Source organism: Magallana gigas, chromosome 3 (assembly GCF_963853765.1).
Source record: "Magallana gigas chromosome 3, xbMagGiga1.1, whole genome shotgun sequence".
Lineage (NCBI taxonomy): Eukaryota > Metazoa > Mollusca > Bivalvia > Ostreida > Ostreidae > Magallana > Magallana gigas.
The window spans coordinates 49,628,525-49,652,463 of NC_088855.1; the positions used below are offsets into that span (position 1 = coordinate 49,628,525).

The window sequence follows — 23,939 nt, forward strand, 5'->3', positions numbered from 1 at the left end:
CTACTTCCTGGCAATTCATTGGCTGTAGAATATTTACACGAATTTTAAAACGAAGGCAAGTTGGAACATCTTTCTGGAGCTTGTAAACAAAATGGCAACACAGAATACTAACCCTGCTGCCCAAACAACAGGAAGGAGCAAGGACATGTCCAGCTCTTCAAATCAAGCTCGAGATAACCACTCGGTCAGCAAACGGTATGTCATATAACAACGATTTTCATAAAACGGTGTAAAAGATAAATGTTATCAGTTTGTTGAAATATTGAAATAAGTGAGAAACAGGCAAAATATTACCAATGAACATGGTGAAAGCAAATTAATAAAATTTCTAGATATGTCTCAAATCCAGTACAGTTTCCCAGTGCGGCAATTTTGTAACCCGGTTACACAAGGATGAGAAATGATGATCCTTATGTAGAGTCAAAAAAGAATCAGGTATATCTTAGATAAGGTAAATCATTTAAGAAAAACTTATACAAATTTGTATAAGAGAGGGAAGACCATTGTTTTAGAGAAAATCTCCGAAACAGAGTTCCAAGGGTTACGAGGGTAACAGACCCTTGTTTCTATATAAATCTCTGTTCTGAAACAGGGTTACAAGGGTTACAGACCCTCGTTTCTATACTAAGCTCTGTTCTGAAACAGGGTTACAAGGGTTACGAGGGTTACAGACCCTTGTTTCTATAGTAAGCTCTGTTCTGAAACAGGGTTACAAGGGTTACAGACCCTTATTTATATACTAAGCTCTGTTCTGAAACAGGGTTACAAGGGTTACGAGGGTTACAGACCCTTGTTTCTATAGTAAGCTCTGTTCTGAAACAGGGTTACAAGGGTTACGAGGGTTACAGACCCTTATTTCTATATAAATCTCTGTTCTGAAACAAGGTTACAAGGGTTACGAGGGTTACAGACCCTTGTGTCTATATAAATCTCTGTTCTGAAACAGGGTTACAAGGGTTACGAGGGTTACAGACCCTTATTTCTATAGTAAGCTCTGTTCTGAAACAGGGTTACAAGGGTTACGAGGGTTACAGACCCTTGTTCATATACTAAGCTCTGTTCTGAAACAGGGTTACAAGGGTTACGAGGGTTACAGACCCTTGTGTCTATATAAATCTCTGTTCTGAAACAGGGTTACAAGGGTTACGAGGGTTACAGACCCTTATTTCTATAGTAGGCTCTGTTCTGAAACAGGGTTACAAGGGTTACGAGGGTTACAGACCCTTGTTCATATACTAAGCTCTGTTCTGAAACAGGGTTACAAGGGTTACGAGGGTTACAGACCCTTGTTTCTATAGTAAGCTCTGTTCTGAAACAGGGTTACAAGGGTTACGAGGGTTACAGACCCTTGTTTATATACTAAGCTATGCTATTAGACAGGATTACAAGGGTTATGAGGGTAACAGACCTTTTTTTCTATACATATCTATGCTCTAAGACAGGGTTACAGGGATTATAGCAGACCATGGTATCTTATTGAATTGTATCTATCTGAACCATTGAAAGAGTTACTAACTTTTGATTCATACTGTCCATTTCATTTCATTTCACTTAGCATTTTACAGTAAAGTCTATGTGTAGCATCCGATTTGTATGATTTGAATTTCAAACAAATATGTGGTAGCGAAAATTTCCATAAACTTGGAATGTTAATTAACATATACTACATATTTTTTTTTGTTGACAAATTGAAAATATTTAATTTTCAACAAAGATAACATTTCATAATTATATCATCATCTGAGTTCATATCACTTTCATTGATTAATCTCTATAAATATTCTTTGACTCTTCTAAATTTTCTTTTTCATGAAGTAAAATTCAAACTGTTATAAAAAAGAATCCAACATGAATTTTAATTAGTGTCTCTACTTTATCTCTTCAATATTTTAGATTCCAATATTAAAAAAAAAAATACCTGCTTAAAATTTCATTACTTTTCATTGCATTTATATATAAATAATTGCTAAATGGTTAAATTCAATGAGTCCTTGTTCTGCTGTGACCTTTCTCCATTGTTTTTATGTTTCTTCAGTATTAGTATACTGTGTATAGATGGTTAATCAAAAGTGTCTATAATTGATATCTTTTTTCATCAGAATTCTTTGATACAACCACTTTGAGTCTCCTTTTGCCCACTTTTAAAGATTGATATGTCAAAGTGTTTTGCAGTCAGCTTTTTGTTGATATCTTTTATCCATTAACTATCATTGCACCCTACATGTGACAAAATACAATAGAAATAATTGTATCAAAGAAGAAACATGTGCTGTATATTTTATTATACATAATTGCTCGGCATGCCACATAACATACAAACACAACAGAATCAGTTAAATTAAAATTGTTGAATAAATAGAATTGTTTAAAATACATTTTAAATATAATAAATGCTCTTCCAATCAACAATAACTGAAATATAGATAAATGATTGTTGACATACACATGTTAACATTACGAGTAACAATAACTCGTACATAGTGAACTGTAAATAAAAAATGAACATCAACAATATTAAATCCAATCAACATGAACAGAATCATAAGCGGTTAATATGATATGTATTCTGATAATGATCTGTTCATGTTAATTCATTTAGTAAATCTAAAAAAAATCATAACTTTTTTGATGGTTACAAACAGAATTTTTCACAAGAGGTCATAATTCCAGAATAAGGGGCAACACTCAGTGGCAATGTCTGCAGTTCCAGGGATTTCCTCCGATGGTTTTGTACGCCTGTACGGAGATCCCTGCACAACTCCGATGGTACCACTGCTGGCATCCATCACAGCAAAGCCAAAGGAGGCCTCTTCTCCCTTTCTTTCCACAAGTGGCACAAAGGTCCTTAAAAAAAGAAACCATACTTTACTAATTTGGCACACTCTCATCTAAATCAGCATTTAAATCAAATCCTACGTTTTTCACGTAGTGAATTCCCCATATACACACATTCCTATATTTTTATAACTATACTGAGTACAAGACTAAAATGAATAAAATGGATAACAACATTTTCTGATATGCCAATTAAACTCGATCTGCTTTATTATATACTTATGTATGGAATAAGAAATCATTCTTTGGGGTGACAAGTTAAGTCCAGAGTGTGGTCAAATCCAATAAATTAAGCCTGAAGGACTTTATGCTAGATTCGACCATGCTTTAACCAAAACTATCACCTCATAATAATGACACCTCATTACTTGGTTATATTTCCAAGTTCTTCACTTTAAAACAACATTTCAAAAGCACTATGATTTTATGTAGCACATGCAAAGTATTACTATGCGGCGCAGCCAATACAAATTCTTGCTTATATTATAGGACATGCCCATTTTGTGTTGCTCATCTTTTATAAAATTATTGGGCTATAGGCTTCAAAATTGATTTGTAATGTTATCACTAACAAAGACAGTTGAAATGGAAATATTGTATAATTAAGCTTTTAGAATGTGTTTTCATTAAATAGTGATCTCTCACATCAAATTGATCTAAACATTCATTATGTTAGTGGAAGCATTAGCATACTTACACTCATCGGTACCCTCTGAACAGACTCCAGAGGCAGTCTGGGTGGGGAGGGGAGGGGCTCATCTGCTTGATGTCCTTCTTCTATTGGGGTGCCCATGTCCACTGACATATTCCCCATCATTTCAATGAATGGTGGGGGTGGAAAGTCATTGGAGATTGACCCATTTAGTGATGGTAGAGGTGGTGGTGGTGGAGGAAGGTCACCCATGTCAAAGGAATCCTGTTCCGTGTCCGGGGTATCTACTACAGAGAATTATTATATTCGTTAAATTTTCTTCAGAGTTTAACTATTATGAAGATCAATAGCTCATGTTACTTCAATATTAAAGTGTCACTACTAGATTTGGTGTCTCTAATCAATTTGCATTGTTATCATTCCATTTAAAAGAATTGTCTTGATGATTTAATTTTGAGCCCAACTGTATATAATTATAATTTCAAATCATGTTACCATTGTCCTCGATCTCTGGGAAGGTTGTTTCCCTCACTCTGCAGGTTTCTTCAACTTCAACGTCAGATTCTACAAAAACAAAAAAAATGGATATCAATGATCTGTACACTCTGTTTTTAGTCAAAAAAAGAGCAGCACATTAAGGAGGATTGATGGTCAACAAATTAACCATCAGATCTACCTTAAACTTTCACATCTGACAATATGACCATAAACTAATATTGAGAAAAGTGAAAAAGTCGAATATTTATGCTTTCAAATTTGAGCATAATGCCATATATCATACTGAGAGAAGGTAAATATAACCTAAAAACGGACACTATTCTCCAGCCCTCTGAACTAAGAGTAAAAGATTGGGGTCTATTCTGAACAGAGTACCACACTAGATAACTGAACAATTGGGTTTCTTTTTTAAGTCATGAATCAATTGCAAAAACACTTGATTGAGACAAATGATTATAATTTCAAATCATGTTACCATTGTCCTGGATCTCTGGGAAGGTTGTTTCCCTAACTCTGGTTTCTTCCACTTCATCGTCAGATTCTACAAAAACAAAAAAAATGGATATCAATGACTTGTACATGCTTTGCTTTTAGTAAAAAAATGTGCAATATCGAGGAGTTGTATGAAAAATCTCAAAATTATTTTCTATTCAATAAAATATAATTCCTCTGAAGGAGCTCATCATAAGAACAAATGCATGAAACTTAAGTGTACACTACTTCTTATAAGATCATCATAAGGAAAATTGAGACTGCTCTATAATATGGTTTGTGTATCTCTTTTAAATTACAAGCTGACCTTGATGTAATATATCACACTATAAAGCAAACAATGAATCTCTGTTAGGAATTACCTGAGGTAAGGCATCGAATGGTGTCTTCAGATAAAACACTCATGGGGATTTTCGCGACTTTCCTCACTTTCCCCATAATCCTCCCTGATTTGTTGATCTCTGCCCCAGGCGTGTTTTTTAGGACAGCAACCACTTCAGAAACTGCAATGTTCAAAGCTGCTGCTGCTCTGGCCTTGTCCAGCAGGACGGAGTCCTCCAAACATCTGAGGATGTCTTTTTTCTCCTAGAAAATTGAAATATAATGTAAGAGAAGGTGGATATGTTTGGATAAATATGGCAGATATAATCATTACTTTTAAAGTGTATTTTATGACCTTTTAATATTTATTAATAAAGACATGAACTCACATGTTGGCACAACCCTCCAAGTTCTTTCAACATTCGATTTGCTGCTTTGGATGGTTGGTGGTTCAAAGTTGTATTTTCGTGGTAGGGCAGCAACACATCCTTCACATATGCCCTGACTTGCTGCCACAAATGCCCTTTCTCTGTAACCTCCAGCATCTAAATAAAAAAATTAATGCATTAATTTTCTGTCTATTACTAGTACTGGTATATATTTTCTCATGTTCAGCTTTTAATGAGGCCGACTTTAATTTTCACTGCCTGTGGTTTTGCCTTATCTAATGAAATACAGTGTATTTATACTTTTTTTTATGAATTTTTTCCTATATCACTCATAAAATTAAAAGTAAGTAACAAAATACAGATAAAAATACTTCGATTTGGAAAGGGAAAATGTTCTTTCAAATGATTTTTCCAGTGTATGGTAGGTGAGCATTGCCATTGTGTTTTTGACATTATGATAAAAAGATTAAGCTTCGAAGTACGTTAAAGGAAATAACACAACAAAATATGTAAACACATATTTCAATTTGAGGAAAATCACTTGTTATGTATGCAGCTAAGGCCATTGCAATTTTTTTCTTTGTTTAGCGTCCACCCAAAACTCAAAAACCTATCCTGGCCTATATAAGCATAATGTTATCTTGTAGATTTTATATAAATTAACTGGAATACAAATTAAAATTTTTTATATCAATTCAACAGGTTTTTCATTACCTTTTTGCAAATAATCAGAGGGAGAGCAATGCCCTCTGCAACTCTGATGTCCAGTCCTTCCAGATAAGACAGCAATCCCGATGTTACGTTTGCAATCTCCTCCGCTTCAATTTCGCTGGCCATCAACTTAAGGGAAATGAAAGCAGAGGAGGCTGCAATTGCTGCCTTAGTAAGAACTGCAAAGGTGCCTGGTTGGGGGTTGGCCTTGGGTCTTAAAAAGACTATGACGAACAGCCTGGAGTGATACCTTCAAAATTAAAAGTATTTCATTAGTAAGAGATTACCGGTATTAAAATTGTCCCAATAACAATTTACCTGGCCAATGTTTTACATCATTTTCTTGTTTTTTGTTCAACTATGATATAAACCTTCAAAACTGTTTATTCCATGGAAGGCAGGAGCCTTATTTTTGAAAACCATTGAAGGCCTTAGCAAAATGCTGACATTTTTTAGGAAAGTTATGGTTCATCATTTTATTGTATTTGGGCGACAGTTTTTATTTACCGGTACTTATGATGCATAATATCTTGAATAGGACTGGCCAATCATTATAACTATTTACCAACACTATACAGTATCAACTATTTTTTAAAGCCCTCCCAAATTTCAAATAATCTCTATAAATTATTGTCATTCATTGAAAAAAAATAGTAGTTTTTGACAGATAGGACATGCTTACTTTTCCATCTGATGGATGTCGAAGTTGGCTGTCACAAGGCACGCTGTCTGAGGGAACTGGTGTCCTCCCGATTTTCCCCTTGCTGCACCATTGGCCAAGTCCACAGCAACCTGTTTGACATCTGCTACTGAAGTAGGGTCATCCCATACAAAGGGAAGGGTGGACTTAGCAAAAGCATCCGTCAGATAGGTTAGGGTATCTCTGAAAATGATACATTGAAGTCAATATTTAAGGTTACATTCAAAACAAAAGCTTGAATAAATACTTGAACGACCTCAATGGTTAATGCATCAAGTAATAATGGCATGGAAGTTGGATATATCCATGTACTTATCACTTTACCAGCTACAATTGAAAACTAAAGGATAAAAAATCCTAATCAACATTTTACTACCGGTATTTTTTTGTCTTTGGTTTTTTTATATATATTTTTTTAAGAACTAGTTACCAGCAATAACTATAACAAAGTAGAAAAAAAATCATGTTCCAAGTTTTTGTGATTATTAGTGATTATTAGGTCATTCTGTTTTATATCATATATTGTTAGAGTCAGATGTGTAAAAGGTTTTTCTAATTACCTGCTGGTGATGGATTCATCCAAGGAAAGCCCACTGAAGAGTCCTGCACACTGTGCAACCAAAGTCTTTCCTACTTTAGGTGGTCCAAATAGAAGGGGGAGGTTAAAATGTCCCAACTTGGCCAAGATGTCTCTGCGAAGGACGAAAAAAAGTTTTAGTCAATTGCATACAGTAAATGTATACCATATTGTCTTAAGGGGCATGGTCTTGATTTTGGTCAAATTCTATTTTTTCTGTTTACTTACAATGCTTTAGGAATGCATTCCCAATATTCAAATGAAATTTGAAAGTCAGTTGTAGAATTATAAGCAGGATACATGGCTCACAGTTTTTGTCAAAGCTCATATGCCCTGTTTTTGTTTACATTATATGTTCAATATACCTGTATAAAATCTAGAAAATCATTTTCAAGCTAATTTGCATATCTTCTTAATAAATTTGAACATAAAAAAACAGGTCCTTATGTTTGACACATTGATTTTAGGTGTAAAACTGGAATTTTAACTTCAACATTAAAAAGTTAAAGCTTTGTTTACATAGCAAAGAAATGTAAGCTTTGTAACTTTCAGAATGACACTTAAATGTTGGTTGCCTATTAAAATGCCTTTCGAAGCGTAGTACAAAAATCAAAATTGATAAAATAATTTTTGACCAAAATCGTCACCATGCCCCTTTACGAAAAATTATTGTCATTGAATGTAAAAGCCACATTTCCAAATCAAGCATTTCAATGTTTCATGTATCTTCTTTAATATATTTATCTGGTTTGCTTCAGATAAGATTAACACACATCTCTGGATAAAACCTGTTATTGTTTTACAGACACCATCTTTGATCTTAACAATTAAAGCAAATGCTTGTGTCCTTGACACCCCCCCCCCACACACTTTATAATAAATCTGTCAACAGACAGTAACAAATCATATACGAATAAATGTAAATCCTGACTTAATGTACAACAATATTTTTTCTGTTTTAAGGTTTAAGGTTGACTTTATTAAACCTGATATCTTATAAGATGAAAAAGCTGTCATTACTAGATTTACACATTCTCAAGTTTTTAATTACCTGTAGTTTGCCATCATCAGCATGCAACTCAAAGAGAGCAGGGCTGGGACAAAGTTGTCTCTTAGTTGTGTGTGTGCCAACTCTATGAACCTTGATAAAGGATTAAGGCCAGGAGGTTCGGCAAACTGTCTGGCCATTCCTTGGGGTGGGCAGCCAGGCCATCCTGGTATCCACATGAATGGGTTGGAAGCTGGTGGAATCTTAAAATAAATGGATTGAATTACTATTGGTTTTAGGAGGCTACATGCTATTTCTAGTAGTTTTTTAAAATTATAAATTTTATAAAAAATGAGATACACCTTTATTTATATATTGACATTTCTGTACAATCTGGAGTTGAACCATTCGCTAGCTTGCATGTGAATTTTAAATTTTTTAATAATTTTAACATTTTGTGTTTGTAGATCATCTTTCAGTCACGTAAATAACCCCCAAAATTGACAAAACTGAAATTTCCGCAACCTTATTGCGCGTCATTTTATAGCCCTAAAACACCCCAAAACATATTCCAAGAGATGATTTAATTGTCTATTGTTGAAAATGTAGGAGTAGTTTGAGGAAGGAGGTTTTTTGGTGGAAAAAAGTCATTTTATACCAATCATTTGACCCCAAGACTACAGGTACTAGAGAATTTTTGAAACCTCTTTACAAAACAACATGCCAAACTATATTGAACTCTAGGAGTTCAGTTTGCTGGTTTATAAGATGTAAGAGCAGTTTGAGAATTCGTCCTCTATTTCGTCCAAGATACAGAATTTACACGTGCGCTCAGTGGGAGGTATATCATCAAGTCCACATGCTTTAGAATTGCCAATTAGTATACTTACTGATCAAGAATACCCTGATCACTTACATACATGTATATGTATTCAAAATTAGGAAAGTCATATTTTGGAGGTCCAGGATCATGCATGTTCAGGCAAGTTTGATTCATTTCAATATGATAAATACTTAAAAAAAGAAAGTACAGTGTATTTAGTTTTTGAGCAATATCAATGCGATGAATCAGTTTTCTTCCATTATGAGTTTTGAAAGGGGGTGGGGGAGAATTTTTTTACTATAACCTACCACTCTTCTGTTGGAAGGACTTATCAACAAGTTATGAAACCGTGCAGTTGCTTTATACCCTCTCCTGCTCTTTCGCACCAAATCGAAAACTTCATTAAGCATGTTAAGTAACTTTTGAAATTTCTGCCAATGTATTAAATTTGGATGTTTTTGTAATTTTTGCTTTTTTGTGTATATTGGTTTTCTTTGCCTCATTTTCTGTAGAATTTCTGTTGTACAGGCCTTATCAGTAGGGCGTATTGTAGTTTGTTTGGTGTTTGTTTATAACAAATGACGTAATACAATATATATAAGATATAAAGTTTTGATTTACATCATTGATGTTATTACAATAGTTAAACACTGATTCATACCAGTTTATATTCAGTAGGTCATCATAATTTGGACCTTGATAATATATGCCATATTGTAGTTTCTTCGATGAAATGCTAGTTGTTTATATATTATGTTTATTTTTAAGAAAAATTTCTATAATTAGTAACAAGCGAGTATTACATAATTAGGTTCATATACAATTACATTTTTTGACTTTGTTAGAATCATTTGTTTGTACTAAGTAAATACAAGTGCACATAAAATTTTGTAAAATTTGAACATTACCGGTACTTATATTCATGCAGTCTTTGTAAAAGATGCTTATATATATATAATGAATTAATTATTTCCAGATACATTAAATATTTACATTTAATCTCACTGAAAGAAGAAATAATTTCATTAAATTAGTATCCTTTGCTCTTTCTGTGTTACTGGTTACTTTCAAATTACCCAGTACTAAATTGATTTCAATTATTTCTCTTAATCTAAGCTTACCTAAATCCATTTATATTCCTGATCAGCATTCTTGTTTATAAGATATATGCATGGAAAGAATTATTCAAAAGCAAAAAATATAAAAATTAAAAAAAATAAAAAAAAACCTTAAGTTTATGCCATGTTACTAGCTAGGGTAGTTATCGGTAATCAAATTGTCTGTAAGAAATATTTAATTTGTCTCTTGAATGGATTGATCAAGCCAATCAGCAACTTTTTTTTTTAATGGAGGCTGTGTAATTTATCTGGACATTATACAGTGTTAAATTAGCATTTTTAAAGTTTTCACTGTGCAATATTATCTTATGAAGATTGGGACCAATGTTATATTTAGATCTGGTGACTTAATAGTTAAAGGAATGATAAATATAATTTTTTTAATTGGTATTGATAATCCATGTAAGCTCTTAGAAAAACTTTTTGATTCTACTTCTTTACTGTTGTGAAATATGGGGAGTGGATCTCTCATTGAAAGATATTTCACTTATCGAAAAATTTGATGTAAAATTTCTTGGATTACATTGCAAAGCATCTAATGCTGGTTGTTTGGCAGAATTAAACAGGTTACCACTTTGGTCTAAAATCTCATTCTCAAGCATTAAATATTGGAATCACTTGATAACGTCTTATTCTTTGGCATTTAAATTATATCTGGGATTGATCAATTCCAATTCCTGGACTAAGAAAATTTATGGCATCCTAGATAATTTGGGATTCTCAAACATTAGTAATTATAAAAGCACAATTCAACACTTTTTACCAAACATAAAGCAAAGATGATCATTGCAATTGACCAACTGTATCCAAGTAGATATATGAGCAATCATCAAAAATTTTTAGTTCAGAAAAACTTTCATTTTTTCAAAAATTATATATGAGAAAAAGAAGTCCTTATGTTGATATACATTATAGAGATCCTCTATTAGTAGAATAAGATTAAGTGCACATAAACTTGCAATAGAAAGTGGTAGATTTAATGCCACATTTAGGAATGAAAGATATTGTAATGCTTGTAAAACTGCTGCAATTGAAGATGAAACTCATTTTCTTTTTCAATGTAAAGCCTATTCTCATCTAAGGAACAGGTATTTTAGTAATTTTTAAAAGATAATTAAAATAAATATTGCCAATAACTTGCACAAAGAAAGATACATTTACATGTATGTTTAAATAGTGAAATACATACTATTCTAAAAGTTACTGTTATTAATAAATTCATTAACTTTTGAACACAGATATCAATTAGTCTAAGGAAATGTTAAACTGATATATATAGATCAGTAAAAATATATATACTGTACATGCATGTAGTTATTGTAAACATACAATGATGTTCCTATATATCCATTGGGCCTTAATTGCCAATTATTGTAATTGAGTTTGTGCCAATAAAATATTTGTATTTGTATTTATCATATTTAAAAAAAAATTGAAGCTAATAATTGCATGTCAATGCAACCGGCCAGAACCCTTTACTGAAAACAGCAGGGCATTATAAATATTTTTAATCGTTGGATAAAAATTAGTTTTATAATATGTGATGAAAAAAAAATCTAATTTTCCTTACCTTAAGATATATTGCATTAATGGCTCCAGGTTTGTTGTGACCTATCTCACAGACTGGTGACAATGATGATAGATGCAAATTGTACAGAGGATAAGTCTATGAAGTTCTCTGAATATCTTTCATCTTGCAAGTTGAAAGCCATTGATGTGTACATCTCCATCACAAGATAATTCACGTAATGCTTTTGATGAAATAATTTTCACACCTTTACATTGTCTTCTTCATCTCTGCTTTGTTCTGCTCAACGAATCCGTAATATACAAACCCGTGTTAGTTCATATAAAATGGATTAGCATTCTTTCATTTAGCAAGTTAAAAGCTATTATGTGTACATCTCCTTCACAGGTAAATTCAGGTAATGCTTCTGAGGGTCAACCAATTTCACACCTTAAGAGAATACCCGCTTTTGTTCTGCTGACCATGCAACTCGCAACAAATACATGTATACACAACACCTGTATTTTCATTTTTAAAAGAATTGAGAAAGTGCATTAAATATTTTATTGAGTTTTGATTGAAGATGTAAGGAAATAAACTTAATTTATTTAACAATTATTATTATGAACAGTTATATTAATTTTTTAATTTTAATTGCACAAATTATAAATGATAGCCTAATTTAAAGTCTGTTATCTTGTGTTCGATACCTCTGTTTACCCTGTTTCAGAACAGAGATTTATATAGAAACAAGGGTCTGTAACCCTCGAAACCCTTGTAACCCTGTTTCAGAACAGAGCTTAGTATAGAAACAAGGGTCTGTAACCCTTGTTTCTATTGTAACCCTTTTTCAAAACAGAGATTTATATAGACACAAGGGTCTGTAACCCTCGTTATATTGAAACAAGGGTCTGTAACCCTCGTAACCCTTGTAACCCTGTTTCAGAACAGAGATTTATATAGAAACAAGGGTCTGTAACCCTCGTAACCCTTGTAACCCTGTTTCAGAACAGAGCTTAGTATAGAAACAAGGGTCTGTAACCCTCGTTATATTGAAACAAGAGTCTGTAACCCTTGTAACCCTTGTAACCCTGTTTCAGAACAGAGCTTAGTATAGAAACAAGGGTTTGTAACCCTCGTTATATTGAAACAAGGGTCTGTAACCCTCGTAACCCTGTTTCAGACCAGAGATTAGTATAGAGACATGGGTTAGTTAGTATATACAGAATTTCAAGCATGGTTGAAGTTAAAATTAGGAAGGGTAAATATCATATTGGTTTGGTTTCGTTTGTAACTGGGTTACAGAATTGCTGCACTGGGAAACTGTACTGTATTCTTGCCATATATGAAAATTTCACATGGCTCCTATGATAAAAACATGTAATTTGCCATTAACTTTTTTCCAATTTAATGATAATGATTTTTTAAAATTATAACAGTTATCTATTTCATGTCTACAAGTTGATTTTTTATTAAACAAGCTCAATTTTTTTTTCAGACTTCAACAAGAACTCATGACTTTATTGGTAAGTAACAATGTAACAATCATGATATTTTTTTTCGCAATCATTTCTCTCTGTCTTCTCACGGGCCGCCAATAAGCCGTTAAATGTAGGGGATGAGAGAGAGAGAGAGAGATCGAGAAATGTACACTATCTACGTGTGTATATCATTATAGATAGATAGATAGGGTATATATCTCTCTCTTTGGAATTCCCCTATAGTATAGCCTATTTATAACGGCTTATTGATAAAAATTCAGAGGCCTGTCAGGGCATAATATCCCTAGCATGCGGGTCCTGTAAAAGGACCCACTTCCAATTGAAAATTGACTGTTTTATTCAAAATCTAATTAAAAATTCCAAAAATAACTGTTTCGTATTGTTTTATAAAAGATAGGATGCTGATTTTGATGCTATACTGACTCGAGTGAAACATCCTTATATGTGTCAATTAAAATATTAGAGTGTTCTGTTATAAAAGTATGGTTTACTATGATTAAAGCATTAATTTAATGATTAAACGCGTAATATGCAAATGAAAATCAAAAAAACTGTATAGAATTTTTGGTTTTTTTGCTAATTTGCATTGAGCCTTATTTGTTAAACTATTTTCCCAAAAAAGCAATATTTTGACAAATTCCCAATTGAAAGGGTACAGGACCCAGTCCCAAAAAGGGTCAATTAAACCCTTCCTTTGGTCTTCTCTGATTGATATACTTTGTTGCCCAAATGACTTGTGATGTAAAATACAATTAATATTGCCCAAGCATTGAAAAGTGAATTCTTCATGATGACATTTGAGAGCTGTACTGACCACCGGATATGCAACAAAAAATGGACACGCTCTCTTATCCTTTGTTAAAAAGATTTAAAATGACAGCATATTGATAATGATAAGAAATGAATGCTTGAACAGAGAATGTAGATTTTAGGTGTTTTTATATGTATGAGTAATGACATATCAAGAGATATGATTAAAGAAAATTAACTTTTAGTGGAATGAAGAGTTCTTTATAGTATAAAGAGCTCTTAGACATTAGTCTTAATCAAATCTGTAGGGATGTAGACAATAGTACACCTTGTCAGCTACCGGTATATGACATTTTATAATGTTCTTGATTTTAACAAGTTTTGACAGGTCAGTAATGCATTGGTTATCTTCTTATGAATACTCAAAACATGGTTCATTCATACACCATTGTAATTTGTTTTTAAGGCTTTAATCAGGTATAGGTGCATCTACACAGTTATCATAAACATGATATCAAAGGTTCCATTTTCTGGTTATTTGGTGAATGTGAAAATGGGGCAAGAAAATTGTGAAAAATAAAGTGTGACTGTGTCACTACCTCAGTATGCAACACACCTAAGAAGAAGCGGTTTGTTCCCGTTTTGCACACATTTGAAAATTAGGAATCGAAAAAATGTGTGCGAAACGGGAATTTGACCAGGTGAGATAATTGCTTAATTGCTATAGTCTATATCACAATTCCCGCGAGGGCAATTGACAATAAAAGAAAAAATACATATCTACTCGCAATTGAAATTAACATGTATTTTATGTTACAAATTATATAACTTGCATAAAAGCACATTTACATAATAATTGACATCCATATTCAAGAATTTGATTTCAAGCATCAATTTGGTCATGAACAATTTCATTATTTTTTTTTAAAAAGAAAGATTATTGCAAAAATGTTGAATATGTAGCGCCTTTGTTTAACTTAATGCCTATAGGAAGTACATGTACATGCTAAAAGTTTGAAGAGAAAATATCTATATGTTAATATTTAATTATAATTGCTTTTGCTGACATAAATGGAAGAAATGTGTCTTGTGAAAACGCTGCTAAATATTTTTCATTTATGTTGTGTTATATCTTGAATAATTGAAGAAATTAGACAAACTGTATGATGATAAATAGGCAATTTTATATGCATGCTTCAAAAACTGTAAAGATTATTTCACAAAACCTATCAAATGTAGACCTAATTCATGCATTTTCAACCTTTTTCAGTTTGAGGTATCTCGCATCAATATTAAAATATTTAATTTATTTTTGTCAGATTTTTTATGTATTTAACCTCTGATTTGAAAAACTAGAAAGTGACCCGCCATATACTAAAGCGGTGATGTCATAAGAACTACTGTCAAGGTAGCTACTTCAAACATTGAAATATTTTGTGATAAAGATCTGTTTTCTTTCATATTATTCTTTCTGTTGATACCAAACAATCAATTATAAACATGCGTTTTACATAATTTGCAATTGTAAAAAGAGACACTGAGTACCCCATGTGACTGTCTTTGTACATGTAGTTTTCCCCTTCATCATATAATTATCCATTGAATCAGCTTCCAATAGGCTTTGGACCAGCAATAATTCTTAATTCATTTGGTTTTATATTTAAGGTAAATAGACAAAAATGTAAAAGTCAATTCATCTAATCTAATCATTATATTTTTATCAGACTTTTTAAATATAATATCATTATCTTTATTTTATCAAACGAAAAAAAAATGGTGATAGTTATTAGACCTAAAACACAACAAAATATCTGTATTCTTCTTGTTTTATCGTTCAGGCACTGATAAAACACAGGTAAAAATCCAGGTAAAATATTTGACCGAAAGCAGACTATAATTGCTATCACAACACAAACCACACCTATTTTTCTGTACCCAATTATCAAATGTGTGCAAAACGGGAACACACCGAAGAAGCCAATCAGCCCCACTCATAGTACCAGTATATATCTGCCCAAAACAGGAGCACAAAACTGTCAACTGTCAATTATTTATTAAAACAACATGTGTGATTATTAAATTTTTACTTGTTACACCTGCACTAATTATAACAGTTTATTTTCTGCTTTGAATTATAAATCTGTAAAACACAAAACTTGAAGTAAAAAAAACTGGACTAAAATTTGTACATTAGCAGCTATTATAGAAGTCTTTTGGAATAGGTGATATCTGGTGAATTTAAGATTCATAAAGTGACACTGAAATGGGAAAGTATGATAAATTGGTTTTGGATGCTTATTGTTAATATCTTTTATCCTAAACATAAGTTTTACATTGAACAAACTAAAGAAATGAAGATTATAAATTTGTATTTCCCAGTTTAGTGGAAAGCAGTAGTATTTACCGGGGCGGGAAATACCGGTAATTACCACCGGTAATTCCCAGCACTGGTATTTCCCGGCCAACCCTCCTTTATTCCTAAATAAAAATCCAAAAAATCTGTTTTACTGATTTTAAATTTGTTAAAGTACAAAACAAGTGATAATATAATTTTCAGACTAAAGGTGATCCAGGCATATCTGCTTTTCCTGATGGAGACAACCTTTTTAAATGGATTGCAACCTTGACAGGACCAACAGGAACGGTAAGAAAAAATGTTTTTTTTATCATTAAGCTGAAGTGTAGTTCATCCAATTATCTGACAGGGATTATTGTACAACCTGCCAGGTTTTAGAATTTATTGAGTAAAAATTCATAATGTATTCCTAAGTTTTTCACAGAATATTTTGATAGCCATTAAGACCTCTAGAGTAAATAAAGCTGGTAAAATAAGAATCATTGTATCTATTCAATACAGAAGTACTATTGATTCTGACATCTATCATCTATGGAATTTATTTGTATAAAGTAGACTCCTCATAAAAAATTTACATCAAAAATATTTATTTTCTAATCTGTCTCATCCTTGTAATTTGTCTTTGTCATACTGCTATTGCTACCTAGGTATATGAAGGATTAACCTACAAATTGACCCTTGAGTTTCCAAGTGGTTACCCGTACCAAGCCCCTACTGTAAAGTTTGACTCCCCATGCTACCACCCAAATGTTGACCAGAGTGGTAACATCTGTCTGGACATCCTGAAAGAGAAGTGGTCCGCCCTGTACGATGTCCGCACCATCCTGCTGTCCATTCAGAGTCTTCTTGGAGGTAAAATAATATTAGTGTTGTGTTAAAAGCATACATATTAAACTCCAGTGGTGAAAAAAAGGTAGATTTAGAACCAACAAGAGGTAGCATTACAGTCTTTTTTGCATAGATTTTAAAACATGTATATATGTAGAGCTATAGGGTCTCTGATTAGAAATTAAAAGGGTATCAACTAAAATTTAAAAAAAGACTTAATCATTATCAACATATGCAATAAAAGTTAAAAAATAAGAGAAGTAACTTTAAGAACTGGTTATTAATAGTATGCTCTTTTTCAATATCAAAAATGATGTTTACGTGCTTATCACAAATCATGCAGTGTTGCAAAACTTCCTATTCCTTGGCGAGGATATTGACATTTCTTGTAACTAATGTAATCATGGGAAATGAATTTGGTCATCGTTCAATGTAAAACACATGCTTGAAATCCAATCATTCATAAGCAGTAAACAGTATGCCCCCAATCAGGGCCATCACTCCCCTCAAATTTGAACCGGATATCGGACCCATTCCCAATGGCAAAAAGCCGCGGATTTTCCCAATTTTAGGATAAAAATTCCCAATTGCATTACCAGTAATTACATGTATTAACAACTTGGGAGATTTGCAAGAGCTGTTTGCTTTTTGGTCAGTACATTTGCTGTAATTGATTAAAGCTGGCTTAATTATATCTCAAATAATCACGCAATTGGGATGATTATTTTAATTAAAGGTTCTCACAACTGGACTCAACCCCTGTGGTGAATAAAAAGCCCAACTTTTGGGTCCGTTATACAGTCTTCTGTTATACAGCAGGGCATTACCGGTGATGCATTTGAAAGTGCTCAGAAATTTATAAAGGATGGTTATAAATTATTGTGATGACAGCTAGTAGCATTGGTTGATATCTTGTAATTAGATAATAAGCCTTCCAAGTAAATGCTTAGATTATCATGAAATAATTTAGACATCGTTAACAAGTCTTCTGCATTACGGCTGTAATTGAGTCACAGGGTTTTACTAATACCCGTAAATACACAAGATGTCAGTAACATACACAGAATTTTGCTTCTAAGATATTGCAAATATTTAATCTATGAAATAAAGTATAAAAAAAAAAAAAATGTCCTTTTCATAATTATGAAAATCTTGGTTCCTGAGAACATCATGTGCATGAGCTAGCTGTAAAACTTTAATTAAGAAATGAACAACAGATTTACTAAATACAGAAGTCATTTAATGACATATTAAAGTATCTTAAATTTTCCCAATTTGAGAAAAAATGTCGATAATTTTCCCAATGGAGAGGGACCTGGCCCCGTACCAAAAAGTGCTGTGACAGCCCTGCCAATTCAAGTCGCGAGATTTTTGGACCACAATGGCCTCCAAAACCGTTATTTATAAAAGCAACATACATAACTATATATTGATGAAGAGCTATATTTTCTAAAAGCAGTTGGTGGAAGACTGAGTTTAAACTCGATAGACTTATGCGAAAAGTAGTAGAGTTAACATACATGCTAAAATCCAGTAAGCATGCATCTTTTAGAAGCATTACTCATGATAATCACTAGTAGGTGGAACAATGTTTCCTGACTGTATTAAGGAGAGATAACCCACTAACTAAACAGTGTTACACTGGTCCACACCCATTAGCATTGCCGTCATGAGGCAGCTACCATATCACTGGTATAGAAGTGTTTTGCAAATAATAGAAATATATTTTACAAATTGTTTAAAAATAAAAAGCAATCGATATATGCTTATAATTTAGAGATGTACCGGTACATGTATACGTATGTTGTAATACATTAATTGGGTTGTTAAAATAAATTTGATTAAAATGCTACATAAATTTCAACAGCAACTTTAGTATCCTTTTTAATATTGTAAACTTTAAATCAACAGAGCCAAACAATGACAGTCCATTGAATGGTGATGCTGCCGCCTTGTGGCCAAACCAAGAAACCTACAAGTCTGTGTTGCTGGAGAAATACGAAAAAGATGTCCGCAGTAAACAGTCGTAGCCAGAGAAATAATGGACACTTCCGTGCAATATCTTCATCTAGCATGTCTGAGACATGCATCAAAAGAGCATAAGTTTATGCTTGTATCACATTATAATAGAGATAGGAGTGAACTGACAAAAACGTGTGTACTTAACCCACTGGAGGTAGTAGAGGAAAAAAGAACCTTTTTTCTTACCAAAACTATTTAGCCAGATCTGTTTAAATATCATATTTAAATGACCATATTCTTTTATATATATTTAAATTCTGTATGCATTTCTCTTGACTCCCATCACAAACAATTTTTGTCAGATTAAGAAACAATTCACAATAGAACAATTGTATATTTTTTTTATTTTCATTAACACATATTTTAATCTGACACATTAACTTTTTGTGGAGAATGATATAGGGTGTGCGTCATTGTGTATGTGTGCGTAGAATGTGTATGATGTTTGCATTTTGTATTTATTTTAATTTTTTTCATTACTGTTGTACATCTTACTTAACATCGTTCTTTGAATCTCCCTAACTTTTTCTATCTTTTCTACTACTTTTGGTGTTTATTAAATCTATATGATAGGTTTGATAACTTGTAAAAAAGAATGTACTCATATGCCTAATCTTTGGAAAACAGTTGTCAAATATTCCAACAGAATAATTGGAATCCTTTATTGAAAAATGTTATTTCAATAAATTTAATTAAACAAATCTGTGTTTATTATGTGTGACAATTCAAAACTACATGTAAATTGAATTATTTTTATAGCTACAGTATTTATACTCACAAAAACTAGGGTTAAAGCAGTTTGCCATTTTGTTTTATAAGTTGCTTCTTTTATAAATTAAAAACTGTCTAACCCAGTTTTTCCTTTATACATTCAGTAGTTATTAAAATTGTTTCTATGTTGTAGCTTGAAATTCCAAATTTATTCATGAAGGTTTTCTTAAAAGGTCCGACACCTCGTTTGGAGAAGTATTAACTTCATCCATTGGTCAATGAATCAGTAAACGAAGCACTGCTAACACTGTAGCTCCAGCTGTGAGGGCAGTGGCTGGAATAAAATGAAATTTTTATAAACATCGTAGAAATCAAATACATCTTGATATATCAAATATGCCAAACGCTTGTTTTTCATTACAGATTACAGATAGTGATGGAATTAATGGCTATCAATCTACTTTTCTTTGTGCTTATCTTTTTTGACATTTTAGAATAATGAACTGATGTAATAAGAGAAATGTTAATGTATAAACTGGCACAATGGCAAATGCCAATACAATGTACATGTAAAATGACATCGGTGCAAATGAATTTATGCACAACAATATAACACACCCTTGCTGGAACTTATTTTCAATGCACATAATCTCAGAAAACATACCTATTGAGTACCTAAAAACATCATTTTTGTAGGATTCAAATAATGTCCGAACATTGGCTACGTCGGTTTCAATTTTATTGCGCAGCATCTGAAGGTTCTTTTCATTTTCTGCATGCTAAAAAATATGAATACATGTATGGATATGTACATGAACATTATGTTGTTTAAGTGAACTAAACCAAATTATTCAACTAGCATCCCAAAAAACATGATCAGTAACCAACAGCCTTTCATGCATTTGCTTTTTGATTGTGGGGGCCAACTCAAAATTTTTTTTCTAGCTCCCATCAATAATTCGTGGCCTCATCATATTTACATGAAGGAAGCTTTTATAGATCATATTCTGAAGTTGTGCAATTAAATACCAGTACATGTATGTACATGTTGCTGAATAACTGGACAATTGCATTTGTATTAAAATTTATTCTTTTAAAAGTAAAAACTCTCTCTCTCCTTTCTCTCTCCCTGAAGGTACATTATTTCTTCAAACTGCAGTACATCTATTTGTTGTCAGCACAGACAAATAACTAACTGACAAATAACAAAGTACAAGCAAGTGATTATTAAATACATGTACTGGTACATTCTGAATTTCACATTAGCTTATGGACCATTATCAGATCCTACCTTTTCTTCTAATAATACTAAATAATCCTATACATTAACAATAAATTATTTTTTTTCAAAGAAACTATTCTATTGTGATTTCTTACTGCTTCAATTGCCCTGCTCTTTTCCAAGTTGATATCCAGTCTTACATGGCCCTTAAGTTTATCTAGTTCATTTTCAAGTGCCTTTTTAAGTTGCTGTATTTCCATAGTCTGTTTCTAAAGAATGATAATACATGTAGATGTAATTATAAACAGATGTGAACATAATAGACAAGACATTTTAAATATTATTCAAATTCTATCTAGAAATGTGTATTTGAAAAATTCTAAAATTTCCTGGAACTCAAGTATTTAACTAAAAACAAGCTGAATAAGTCATAAAAATTTTCTTTCTAACTAAGCATATAAGGTACCGGTACATTCTTTTTTGTCTAAATATATATTGTATGGCAGAAGAAAACTGAATTGATGCCATGCACCATAGAGATAAGCATCATATTTTAAAAATTCAGTTTGCTGTCACATTAACAGCTTTCACTTTTTTATTTACTTCAAATGTTTCTATCTTTGAAAAGAGACCAATTTTGCTGCTGTAAATAGGTGAAAGTCTATAACTTTTTAAAGATAATTAGTTTGTATGGAAGATTATTTGTTAATAGCTAAAAAATCAGCCCAAGCAGCTTTAAACAAACCTCTGTTTCACTTCTCAGCATGGAAAACTCGCTCTTCTCCAATATCACCAAATCTTTTTTGACAGAGTTTAAGTGGGTCATCATTTGTTGGGTTGTAATCTCCTAAAAAACAAATATAATTCATTTTTTATTACCGGGTTATTAACCAGTAGTGTAAATATTTGCATTTCATGTATCCACCTGTCGCTTGTATCAATTATCAATATACTCCAAGTACCTACCAGCTGGGCTTTTGTAACGAGGACTTTGGTTTGGTGATCTATTGAGGAATGAAGAACCTCTTGTACAATGTCCTTAATAGCCATGGCCTGTTTCTCATCAAAACCTGCAAAATGATTAAATTTTAAAAAACTGCGAATTAATGTAATGTTCATGTCAGTGTATATGCTGTTGTGCTTCAAAGTGAATTGTTTCACATTTCCTCCAAAAGCAGTAAACAAAAATGATACATGTAGGTAACTAACCCTCCTTCATCAGCTTTTGTACCACTGCCAGGGTATCAAAGTAATATACCTTTGACTGTATGTTTCCTAAAGGGTTTATGTTCCGGATCTCGGACACATCAGGAGGTTTAGAAGTGCAATATAATCGCACTGGTGCTGTTACAAAGAAAGAAATACTTTGAGTTCAAAACGTAATTAAATAAATATCAATATAATCAAAATCCCTGTGGATGAAACTATGCTGATTAAGGTAGTATGGGACATCTCCATATTGTGACATATTGTTTATCGAAATAAACAATAAAAACAAGTATAATGTTATAGATATTTTTTTACTAAATATTGTCACCTAACAGGCTAGCGCAATGGGTTAGAGCGTTCACTACGAACCTGTAGGTCATGAGTTTGAATACCACTGGGAATTTTAATTTTTTTACCTTTCCAAATTTTAAACTTATTTTTTGGAAAAATATTGTTAAATTTTAAAATTCTAAACCGGTAAAGGTATTTTAACATGTACTGTTATCTACATGAATATCGACAGATGTTCCATGATATCACCTTAAGGAAACATGATGCAATGATCACTGTATTGATTATCATTTTCTAACGCTTTTGAATTACACCTGAATTCCTGTTTAAAATATCAAATGTAAAATCATTTGATTAGTGACAATTAGTGACAGTACTTACGGACGTACCATTGCCAGAAGATGTACAAGCCGATACATTACTATAGTCTGTAGGTACCACAAGTTTATCGACTCTCCTCGTCGATTCTAAAACTTTTAGCGGTCCACTTGATTTTGAGAACTGTTTTAAATCATTAAACAAACATAACTGACATGAAAGCAGTTCTGAAGATATGGGTTTCATCGTCTTTGTAATAGTTGTGAAGCGATACGCAATTCTTCTGATACCAGCCATCACTCACAGATTAAAGTGAAAGTAAAACAGACTAAATGAAAGTCAGTTAAGTCTTACGTTGAATTATTCGCGTCACAATCCACAGGCAGTGGACGTTTCCGTTTGTTGAGGAAGGTTGAAATGATATGAAAGCCTTCTGATGTCTAATTGAATGAGTTGAACCACCCAGTAAAATGTCATTAATTCAAGATAAAAGTCATAGGTTTAGTAATGGTTAAAAATGTCCTAATTAATACTAGAAAGAAAGTCATAAAAAAACAAATTGGTCGCTAAATTGCTGAAAATAAAAAGTTATTATTAGGAGATAGAAAATCATGATAAAGAAATAAAAAAAGCATTATTAGGTAACTGCAAAATTTTTTTATTATTATGAAAAGTTATATTTAGGAATTTGCAAAGTCGTATTTTTGAGTTTTGACATTAAAATATATCGATACAAGACAAATGAATTTTGCAAATTCATGTCTTGATAAATTTCACTCTACCTAATAAAAGTATGCCCCTACACTTTATTATTGTTATGCTGTATAACAAAAAATAAATTGAAGAAGCTAATTTTAATTAGAGTGAATAAATTTCAACAGGGGCTAATATAATGCATGTACTTAGTATACAAGTCCCTGATTTTGATAATCGGGTCCCTCTCCGCACATAGTGTTAACAATGCGTTTCACATAGCCACTGCACATTAGCTTTTTATATAGTTTAGGCAAATAGTATGCATCTTTATGTATATATGAGAACAATTGTTAATTTGGAAGGAAACTAAGAATATTGCACAATAAAAAGTTCCTTACTCCAAAAGTGAGGCATTTTCCAACA

At 32.3% G+C, this 23,939-nt stretch overlaps 3 protein-coding genes across 4 annotated transcripts; 1 reads left to right on the forward strand and 2 right to left on the reverse strand.

Moving 5' to 3' along the window:
• On the forward strand, positions 1–19,770 carry LOC105335915 (ubiquitin-conjugating enzyme E2 C). The gene is made up of 5 exons (XM_011440061.4): positions 1–195; positions 13,110–13,137; positions 16,421–16,507; positions 16,867–17,071; positions 18,959–19,770. The coding sequence occupies exons 1-5, from the start codon at positions 92–94 to the stop codon at positions 19,075–19,077; spliced, it is 543 nt and encodes a 180-aa protein (XP_011438363.2). The 5' UTR covers positions 1–91; the 3' UTR covers positions 19,078–19,770.
• LOC117684572 (uncharacterized) lies at positions 2,241–8,427 on the reverse strand. Its single transcript, XM_034457268.2, has 10 exons — positions 8,227–8,427; positions 7,159–7,290; positions 6,581–6,781; positions 5,902–6,148; positions 5,188–5,343; positions 4,840–5,062; positions 4,461–4,526; positions 3,983–4,051; positions 3,533–3,774; positions 2,241–2,844 (listed from the first exon to the last, which is right to left on the reverse strand). Exons 1-10 carry the CDS (start codon positions 8,400–8,402, stop codon positions 2,686–2,688), a joined length of 1,671 nt encoding a protein of 556 aa, XP_034313159.2. The 5' UTR covers positions 8,403–8,427; the 3' UTR covers positions 2,241–2,685.
• Positions 19,464–23,145, reverse strand: LOC105335898 (coiled-coil domain-containing protein 90B, mitochondrial). Of its 2 annotated transcripts, none has more exons than XM_011440044.4 (7): positions 22,892–23,145; positions 22,212–22,346; positions 21,969–22,072; positions 21,748–21,849; positions 21,158–21,271; positions 20,445–20,559; positions 19,464–20,114 (listed from the first exon to the last, which is right to left on the reverse strand). In XM_011440044.4, the coding sequence occupies exons 1-7, from the start codon at positions 23,115–23,117 to the stop codon at positions 20,056–20,058; spliced, it is 855 nt and encodes a 284-aa protein (XP_011438346.1). In that variant the 5' UTR covers positions 23,118–23,145; the 3' UTR covers positions 19,464–20,055. The 2 variants fall into 2 exon arrangements, with proteins under 2 accessions (XP_011438346.1, XP_065936233.1); XM_066080161.1 differs by having other exon boundaries at positions 22,884–23,026.
• Between the last annotated feature and the right edge of the window lie 794 nt (positions 23,146–23,939).